The sequence below is a fragment of the Diaphorina citri genome, unplaced genomic scaffold, assembly GCF_000475195.1.
Source record: "Diaphorina citri unplaced genomic scaffold, Diaci psyllid genome assembly version 1.1 scaffold74, whole genome shotgun sequence".
NCBI classification, from domain to species: domain Eukaryota; kingdom Metazoa; phylum Arthropoda; class Insecta; order Hemiptera; family Psyllidae; genus Diaphorina; species Diaphorina citri.
The window spans coordinates 304446-314371 of record NW_007377511.1 but is presented as its reverse complement, the minus strand read 5'-3'; the positions used below and the strand labels follow the sequence as shown (position 1 = coordinate 314371).

The window sequence follows — 9926 nt, the reverse complement described above, 5'->3', positions numbered from 1 at the left end:
CTGTCTGATGGTTTGAGCTTGAGTGGCTGGTCTAAGTAGGTAGAAACTGAAGAGAGAATTATCAGACAAATCATTGAAAGAATTTATTACTACCTATGATGACTGGGACAATTTTTCTCTCTTCCTTTCTCACCCTCCTTCTTCTTCTTCTTCTTCTTCTCCCTCTCCTCTTCTGTTCGTCCTTCTCTTCGCCTTCTTTCTTACTCTTTTCATTCTCATCTCCTCAGCCATCCTCCTTCCCTTCTTTCTCTTCTTCTCCTTCTCCTTCTCCTTCTCCTTCTTCTTCTCCTTCTTTTTCTTCTTCTCCTTCTTCTTCTCCTTCTTCTTCTCCTTCTTTTTCTCCTTCTCTTTCTTCTTCTTCTTCCCCCCTTCTTCTTTCATACCCCCTTTTCCCCATTCTCCTCCTTCTCTTTTCACCTCCTCCTCCTCCTCCTCGTTATCCTTCTCCTCCTCCTCTTCCTTCTCCTCCTCCTTCTCCTCCTCCTCCTCCTTCTCCTCCTCCTCCTCCTCCTCCTCCGTCAATAATTGACAAGGGAGGTCGAGAGAGGGAGGGAAAAACTGAAAAGAACGAGAGAGATAGAAAAAGTTTCCCGTCAGGTTAATCATGTTTCTATTTGCGGAAGAATGGGAGAAAAAAATAATAAAAGCGGCTAGATTTCTATAGATGATAATAGGGGGGATCTTTCACACGGGGAGAAAGAGTTGGAAGAGGGAATAGAGGTAAAGCAGAAAGGAGAGAGAGAAAGAGAGGAAGGAAAAGGGAATTTTTTGGGTAAAGGAAGGGATGAAATGGAGAGGGAGAAGAAAGAGGGTACAGTCTGTAAAACCTACACATGTCAGGTAGGTAGGTATAACTATAGTTTAAAATGAAGCAAAGAAGGGTATACCTAAAAAACTGATTACACAAAATTCAACTGATTCAACACCTAAAGAGACCTAGAAAAAAAAGTAGATTCTTCAGAATCGCTGATTTTTATTATGGATACCCAGGTTGGGATGTTTATTTAATTATTAAATTATCAAGTATTTTATTAAATTTTAATCTATTTTTATTAGCCTTTCAAAAAGTTCTAGTGTGTTATATAAAATAAATGATTAGACATAGAGGACTGTTTTGAAAAGATTATTGTCCTTGGTCCTTGTATTTTTAAAATAAAAAATAAACGATTAGGCATAGAGGACTGTTTTGAAAAGATTATTGTCCTTGTATTTTTATTTATTTGCTAGCTGGGTATCTACTCCTTTCTCCTGAGGAGTTGAGGTGGAACTTGCCATCTCCACTAGTAACAATAAATGTAGTTTTGACATCTCCACTGATAGGCCTGATACATACTTATATATTCCATTAGAATTATTAATTTATTATTAAATGTAGGTAGTTTTACCATCTCCATCACTATTAATCCTTATTACAGAATTAGCAAAATATTGGGTTCATCAGTTTCAAATTTCAATGTGTTATAGTTTGATCAATTTTCAATATGTTTTTTAATACAAGCACACCGTTTATAAATTCAAAATAACCTGTAACCTACGAAGTATAAAATCAAAAGTTTTTACAACCTCTTTCAGTCAGAATTTATCCAAGTAGATTATATACACATCTTTTACTCATTTAAATTATTTCTTAATTTCTTGAAGTAGATAATTTAATATTTGATAATAATAAAATTGTAATATCCTTTTACAAAATTTCGGAACAATGTTTTTACAGTCTCTATACTTCGGATCAAAGCCGTGTTTCTTTCAATTCTTTTACCAGTGTTATTCCATTGAAACCAATACCTACTACCTACCTACTTGATATAATTTAAAAGTTTCTAAAACTCATCCTGTTATTTTACGAAATTATAGACATTGAATTTACCTACATATCGATCTAGCCAAAAAAAAGTTAGGCAGTACAAAAAATTACCTACATGAAATTATATTCCTCTCTATAGTATTTTAATACTGAATAGGTAGGTATTTATTTTATTTTTTATTTAATTTGAATTTATTTCTATCAAAATTATAAAATTATTTTATTAAGGAAGAGAGAGGAAAGACAAATTGAAAGGTAAGTAATAGCTGTATAGAAACAGACAGAAGAAGAGAAGGAAAGAGGTGGGAATGAATATAATAGAAGGGAGAGGAAAGGGGAGGGAGAGAGAAGAACGCGAAATTGAAAGGGAAGGAATAGTGGGAAAGAGAGGAGAGATAAGAGGTTGAGAGGAAGAAGGAAATAGGGGAGGAAGAAGAAGAATAGAAGAAGAAGAAGAAGAAGAAGAACAAGACGAAGGAGGAGGAGAAGAAGAAGAAGAAGAGAGAGAAGAAGAAGAATAGAAGAGAGAAAGGGAGATATTGGGCGGGGAGCGTGTTATAAGTCTATTTCTAATATTGCAATATGTAACGACAGGATTGATAGGGCCGGAATTAGGCCTTTACATTTTAGCAACCCTATAAGCCCGGGATTGGTGCACCTTTACCTGATTCCGGCCCTGTGTAATGATGATGCATAGGGAATACAAGTCATCTGGAATAATCATTCATTTTGCAAACGGGAAACATAGGGAGCGAGAGAGACAGAGAGAGAGAGAGAGAGAGAACAGACAGATGTAGAAAAGGAGAAGAGGTTAAATGCATTCTAGAAAGGGGAGCGAGAGAGACGGAGAAAGAAAACGGAGAAAAAAACCTACATTTGAGAAAAAAGGGGAGCTAGATAGAGGGAAATAAGAAAGAGAGAAGGAGAAAGATAGAGTGAGTAAGAGGGAAGAAATGAGATAGAGAATCCTTTACCTGATTCCGGCCCTGTGTAATGATGATGCATAGGGAATACAAGTCATCTGGAATAATCATTCATTTTGCAAACGGGAAACAGAGGGAGCGAGAGAGACAGAGAGAGAGAACAGACAGATGTAGAAAAGGAGAAGAGGTTAAATGCATTCTAGAAAGGGGAGCGAGAGAGACGGAGAAAGAAACAGAGAAAAAAACCTACATTTGAGAAAAAAAGAGACAAGATAGAGGGAAAAAAGAAAGAGAGAAGGAGAAAGATAGAGTGAGAAAGAGGAAAGAAAATGAGATAGAGAATAGAGAGGAAGAGGAAGGGGAAAAAGTGTCTGATTTACCAGAAATCAAGATAGACTAAATTTGCAATAGCAGCAATTCAGGTGGGTTTATTTTACATATCTACCTAGCATCGTCTACAAATGAAATAATATTGTCCTTAGGTAGGAATGATAGAAAAGAGTGAGGAAGACGTAGGTAAGCAAAACAATAAGGTTTATTTCTAACTGCACATTCATATGGTTATAATATGTAAATATTTCTTCCTATAAACAAAATATTCTAATGGGCCAAAAATAACATACCCAACTGCTAAGAAAACTCACAACGTATGCCGCAGTGTATTAATAAGTTCAGGGAAAAGTATGTGTTACCTTTTACTAAATTCGTGTAAAGATACCTACCTGTGTCGAGACTCGAGAGTAATTTGTAGAACATTACCTAGGACCTCCGTTTTCTCCCATTTATACTTTCCTTATTATAGGATAGGTCAGGAAAAATTTAATTATTAAATTATGAAGTATTTTATTAAATTTTAATCTGTTTTTATTAGCCTTTCAAAAAGTTCTAGTGTGTTATATAAAATAAAAAATAAACGATTAGGCATAGAGGACTGTTTTGAAAAGATTATTGTCCTTGTATTTTTATTTATTTGCTAGCTGGGTATCTACTCCTTTCTCCTGAGGAGTTGAGGTGGAACAATGTTTTTACAGTCTCTATACTTCGGATCAAAGCCGTGTTTCTTTCAATTCTTTTACCAGTGTTATTCCATTGAAACCAATATCTACCTACTTGATATACCTATTTTAAAAGTTTCTAAAACTCATCCTGTTATTTTACGAAATTATAGACATTGGGTTTACCTACATATCTATCTAGTCAAAAAAAGTTAGGCAGTACAGAGTTGAGGTGGAACTTGCCATCTCCACTAGTAACAATAAATGTAGTTTTGACATCTCCACTGATAGGCCTGATACATACTTATATATATTCCATTAGAATTATTAATTTATTATTAAATGTAGGTAGTTTTACCATCTCCATCACTATTACTAAGTCGTGGGTTCGATTCCCGCCCTGGGCGGATCTTATTCAAGGAACAGCTGGCTTTCTCTTATCCTGTCTTTCGTCCCCCTGAGTTTTCGACCATAAAACCTCTGTTGTAGTTCTCTATCAAACCGGCTCCACTCAGCTGGGTGAGGTTTGTGAGTAGGCGTGTAAGTTATCACCGAATAGAAAGCTAAACCCCGTCACTTTAGAACTTTTCTGGACTTCAATGCCGAAAACTTACGCAAAAAAGGTAACATGACTTTTATATTTACCTACTTTCATATTTTCTTCGCCACCTCCTCTTCCTCTTTCTTCTTCTCCTTCACCTCCTCCTTCTCCTCCACCTCCTCCTACTACTCCTCCTCTTTCTCCTTCTCCTCCACCTACTTCGCTTTCTTCTTGTTCTTTTCTTTGTCCACATCAACAAAAGAACTACAATTGTACAAAGCTTGAAGGGTGCAACAATGAATCACTGTGGAATGAAATTCTCATGAATGGGTCAACTTTCTTTTGCACCTTCTTTTGTTAGTTCCGAGAAGAAAATTTCATACCTATACTATATAATATTATGTACATTGTACTTGAAAATAAAATAGGTAGTAATAATTATTATTATTCTGCGGTCATAATGTACTTTTAAGACGTCCACATAAATTTCGAGACTCAGGAGTACCTGAACAAAAGTTAGACAATAAGACAATTGTAAGGAGACTATAAATAAATATGGCCTTAGAAGTAAACAATACGACTTTTAAGACGTCCACATAAATTTCGAGACTCAGGAGTACCTGAACAAAAGTTAGACAATAAGACAATTGTAAGGAGACTATAAATATGGCCTTAGAAGTAAACAATACGTGGTTCTTCAAAGGTAAGTAGGTAATAAATAGGTAGAAAGGTACTTGCTTTCTTTTATTTCAGTAGTAAAACTTTGCGTACAAAGGAATCCATAAGACTTTTAATTTCTTATTAAAAGAAAAATCATCTTGAATGGAAGCGTGGAAAGGTTCGAAAGATATGGAGAAGAATAGAAGAAAGTGGACACTTATGTGAGTGTGGTTATTTTATGGCACAATGTTCCTTTAGTCAGGTTCTTAAAGTTTGCTATTTTCAGATAATCCGTTTTACTGAAGTATTGTAGGAGTGCCTCCTACATGTGCTACATGATATTTATTTAGGCAGGCAGGATTTTTCCCAATGATGGAAAAAATATCATGTTGTGTTGCAACTCGCATTTACTTGCCTTCAACAATCATTTGATCGGACCGATACCGGACCGTGACTGGACCTTGACTGGCACTATAGTGTGAATCAGACTTGCGTGAGTATAAGACCAGACTAGTTTTCATTCTTCCATTGCTATCTACACAGTAGTACAAGTACGTGTGTGTCATTTTCGTCCTATTTGAGTTTTCAGGCGCTCAAATCTACGGCATCGAATTCTACGCAATCTGTTTCGACAACGGGTTTAACCGCTACCAGTTTGACCTGTACGCTAGTAGCTCTTCCTATCTTTCACGCCTCCCCGGGCAAAATCCAGACCTGAGGACCAGTCTGACATCCCTGTGGTTGACAAATAGACCAGAGATATGTTTGACCATTGTGTATGCAATGACGTCACGGTCAAAGGACTACGAGTATGTTTGCTATCAGGACGAAATGCCCAATGAGTAAGTCTGGATTATGAAAGACATGAGGAACTCAAAGTCAAGGAACACTCAAGACCTCCCTGGTGAAATATCAGCGAAAGAAAAGATCAGTGACTTCCAAGCCCCTTAAGGAAAACCCTGCCACTTAAGAGAGAGTCCGGAAAAAAATGTTCACCTACCTATGGTTATTTTACTGTCTGTTTCTTTCATTGCTATCTACACGATATCGATATGTTTTCAGGCGCTCAAATCTACGGCATCGAATTCTACTCAATCTGTTTCGACAACGGGTTTAACCACTACCAGTTTGACCTGTACGCTAGTAGTTCTTCCTATTTTTCACGCCTACCCGGGCAAAATCCAGACCTGAGGACCAGTCTGACATCCCTGTGGTTGACGAATAGACCAGAGATATGTTTAACCATTGTGTATGCAATGACGTCACGATCAAAGGACTACGAGTATGTTTGCTATCAGGACGAAATGCCCAATGAGTAAGTCTGGATTATGAAAGACATGAGGAACTCAAAGTCAAGGAACACTCAAGACCTCCCTGGTGAAATATCTTAAAGGGTTACAGTGAAAGAAAAGATCAGTGACTTCCAAGCCCCTTAAGGAAAACCCTGCCACTTAGGAGAGAGTCCGGGAAAAAATATTCACCTACCTATAGTTATTTTACTGTCTGTTTGTTTGTTTGTTTGTTTCCCAATAAGGTTAAGACTTTAAATTTGTTAAGGTGGTCTCTTCTTGATCCCTTGTGTGCCGCGTCCATTTTAATTTAGGACTATTGCACTAAGACTTCGAATTTAGGATGTAGGAGTCCACTCTCATGAAATTTTTGTTGTCTGGTACCATTTGAACTGTGGCATTAAAATTGAAGTAGAACTCCTACCAATAGATAGCCGGATAGATACGCACTCTCTTTGTTCATACCTGGAAATAACTAATTAATCCGAAATGTTTGGTTTTACAGTAGCGCAGCAGTTAAGGTCCAAATTGTGAAATTTTTGTTGTCTGGTACCATTTGAACTGTGGCATTAAAATTGAAGTAGAACTCCTACCAATAGATAGCCGGATAGATACGCACACTCTTTGTTCATACCTGGAAATAACTAATTAATCTGAAATGTTTGGTTTTACAGTAGCGCACCAGTTAAGATCCAAATTGAAACTGATACCGGTCGACTCCACTCTGTACTCAACTATTGTCTAGAAAACAATGGAGATATTGTCAGGATGGTTGTCAACCACAACAACACCGGCATTGATGATGAAATCATTCGATTCCTTATCCAAATAGAAGATAAAGTTCACATCAGATACATCTACAATAGTATCTGCGGGAACAGACTCTATCCTGTCAAGCAAGACGCGTGTGATCGCTTGGATAAAGTAAGTTTGGTTTTACAGTAGCGCACCAGTTAAGATCCAAATTGAAACTGATACCGGTCGACTCCACTCTGTACTCAACTATTGTCTAGAAACCAATGGAGATATTGTCAGGATGGTTGTCAACCACAACAACACCGGCATTGATGATGAAATCATTCGATTTCTTATCCAAATAGAAGATAAAGTTCACATGAGATACATCTACAATAGTATCTGCGGGAACAGCCTCTATCCTGTCAAGCAAGACGCGTGTGATCGCTTGGACAAAGTAGCGTTTGATGTTGCTTACAAGCACAATTATTACGAGAGAGCAAGCAGTGTGGAGTACTGTGGAAATGGAGGCAAGCTGGTTGATGGGAGCTGTGTGTGTCCGCCCGGATTTATGGGGAAGCATTGTGAAGTTGCGTGCGGCGAGAATAAGTTCGGCCGAGACTGCACAGGTAATGAAAGATGTGCTTCCTCAGTACATTGTTGGAGAGGGAAGCTTTGAAGGAAGGAATACTCATTATTTGTTGGTGTATTTTACATTATAACTTTCTTGTGGTCCATTTGAACATGAAATTTTCTAATTAACTAATAACATCACACGACTTTCTATTACATTTGCGGAATACGTATTTGAAAAAAAAAAATGAAAATTTTTCTAAGTCCCGAGCATGAGCCGCCTACGGCGGCCATGAGACGGCAGTCAATGACATCCAAGACAAACCAGTTACTAGTGATGATCCAACTGCAAGTGAATCCAATAAAACAGGAAAAGTTGAGACGAATGTGGAAATAAATAAAAGTAAGTTTCACAATAACAAATGGAATACATTAGTAGGTAGTAAGTAAGTATATTCCTAGGTACATGCAATAATTTCGAGTCGTATGAGGAGAAAGAAAATTGAAAATTTCCTTCTCCATTTTAAGTAAGTAAAAAACAATGAAAGTATAAGTACAACGTGACAAAGAAAATTAGTAAAACTCCAAAATCCAATTATAATTTTTCCAGGTAGACAAATTCGAGGTCTCAAAGAAACTAGTGAAAGCAAAAGAGCAGTTGCTAGCACAGAAAACAGTCATGGCGAACATGAAGACTTGATACAAAATGACCAAAACTCCTACACAACATCCACAAGTAGGGAAATAACTGTGCCATCAAAAAACAAACTACTTCTACTATTCGATGAAGACAAAACCGTTGACGACATTGATGATAATGAAGATCTACATGCTAGTGAAGAGCCACTGTTCAAAACAAGACTAACAGAAGCCACATACATCCTCAAAATTGAATTCAAAACGTTATAATTTTTCCAGGTAGACAAATTCGAGGTCTCAAAGAAACTAGTGAAAGCAAAAGAGCAGTTGCTAGCACAGAAAACAGTCATGGAGAACATGAAGACTTACAGAATGACCAAAACTCCTACACAACATCCACAAGTAGGGAAATAACTGTGCCATCAAAAAACAAACTACTTCTACTATTCGATAAAGACAAAACCGTTGATGACATTGATTATAATGAAGATCTATATGCTAGTGAAGAGCCACTATTCAAAACAAGACTAACAGAAGCCACATACATCCTCAAAATTGAATTCAAAACAGGCGCGTATTTCAAAACAACATTCCTTACACGAAACACAACCGATGTGTATGAAACAATAGACATTACTGTGCGAGGAGCATGTGATGAACCAGACATGGAAGACAATCAACTTCATGTAGTCGTCAACACAGGGAGTGATTTCAAAACTCTGACGATGCATTTGAAGGATGCCCGCAGTCAAACGATGACGATCATGTTCAAAAGTGGGAGCTATATTCAAATACTAAATGGATTTGTTAATCATGAAGTTCCGTTGTTTGGTAAGTCATACGTAAATAGTAAAATATAAGAGAAGAGTGCTTTAATTAGACAGTCGACTATCAAGTTAGTGTAGACTGTAGACATAGGAGGTAATCCCCTAATAAGGTAGGTCGGATAACCGATAGGCCTGTTCTTGTGAAGGATGCCCGCAGTCAAACGATGACGATCATGTTCAAAAGTGGGAGCTATATTCAAATACTAAATGGACTTGTTAACCATGAAGTTCCGTTGTTTGGTAAGTCATAAATGGTAGTCGACTATCAAGTGTAGACTGTAGACATAGGAGGTAATCCCTTAATAAGGTAGGTCGGATAACCGATAGGCCTGTTCTTGAACCAAATAAGCGTGAGGATAAGAACAGACTAGTTTTCATTCTTCCATTGCTATATAAGTATCTACACAGTAGTACAAGTACGTGTGTGTCATTTTCGTCCTATTTGAGTTTTCAGGCGCTCAAATCTACGGCATCGAATTCTACGCAATCTGTTTCGACAACGGGTTTAACCGCTACCAGTTCGACCTCTACGCCAGTAGTTCTTCCTATTTTTCACGCCTCCCCGGGCAAAATCCAGACCTGAGGACCAGTCTGACATCCCTGTGGTTGACAAATAGGCCAGAGATATGTTTGACCATTGTGTATGCAATGACGTCACGATCAAAAGACTACGAGTATGTTTGCTATCAGGACGAAATGCCCAATGAGTAAGTCTGGATTATGAAAGACATGAGGAACTCAAAGTCAAGGAACACTCAAGACCTCCCTGGTGAAATATCTTAAAGGGTTACAGTTACAGTGAAAGAAAAGATCAGTGACTTCCAAGCCCCTTCAGGAAAACCCTGCCACTTAAGAGAGAGTCCGGGGAAAAAATATTCACCTACTTATAGTTATTTTACTGTCTGTTTGTTTGTTTGTTTGTTTGTTTGTTTGTTTGTTT

The 9926-nt window shown here is 37.5% G+C and overlaps 2 protein-coding genes and 1 long non-coding RNA gene across 3 annotated transcripts; all 3 read left to right on the top strand.

Moving 5' to 3' along the window:
• The first annotated feature begins 3550 nt into the window (after positions 1-3550).
• LOC113472436 lies at positions 3551-4094 on the top strand. The gene is made up of 2 exons (XR_003394737.1): positions 3551-3738; positions 3955-4094. It is a non-coding gene; the product is annotated as an uncharacterized LOC113472436 (long non-coding RNA).
• An 835-nt stretch (positions 4095-4929) lies between these two features.
• Positions 4930-7626, top strand: LOC103521426. Its single transcript, XM_026832131.1, has 4 exons — positions 4930-4941; positions 5470-5765; positions 6887-7140; positions 7409-7626. Exons 1-4 carry the CDS (start codon positions 4930-4932, stop codon positions 7624-7626), a joined length of 780 nt encoding a protein of 259 aa, XP_026687932.1.
• An 870-nt stretch (positions 7627-8496) lies between these two features.
• Positions 8497-9697, top strand: LOC113472389. Its single transcript, XM_026832122.1, has 2 exons — positions 8497-8990; positions 9441-9697. Exons 1-2 carry the CDS (start codon positions 8825-8827, stop codon positions 9695-9697), a joined length of 423 nt encoding a protein of 140 aa, XP_026687923.1. The 5' UTR covers positions 8497-8824.
• Positions 9698-9926: the final 229 nt, after the last annotated feature.

Bases quoted from the DNA above. Each gene is read 5' to 3' on its own strand.
- LOC103521426 (XM_026832131.1), top strand. The intron at 5,766-6,886 runs GTAAGTCTGGAT...TTGGTTTTACAG, and splicing joins CAGGACGAAATGCCCAATGA to TAGCGCACCAGTTAAGATCC. The intron at 7,141-7,408 runs GTTTGGTTTTAC...TGGACAAAGTAG, and splicing joins TGATCGCTTGGATAAAGTAA to CGTTTGATGTTGCTTACAAG.
- LOC113472389 (XM_026832122.1), top strand. From the start codon at position 8,825: ATGGAAGACAATCAACTTCATGTAGTCGTCAACACAGGGAGTGATTTC. The intron at 8,991-9,440 runs GTAAGTCATACG...TTGAGTTTTCAG, and splicing joins TCATGAAGTTCCGTTGTTTG to GCGCTCAAATCTACGGCATC.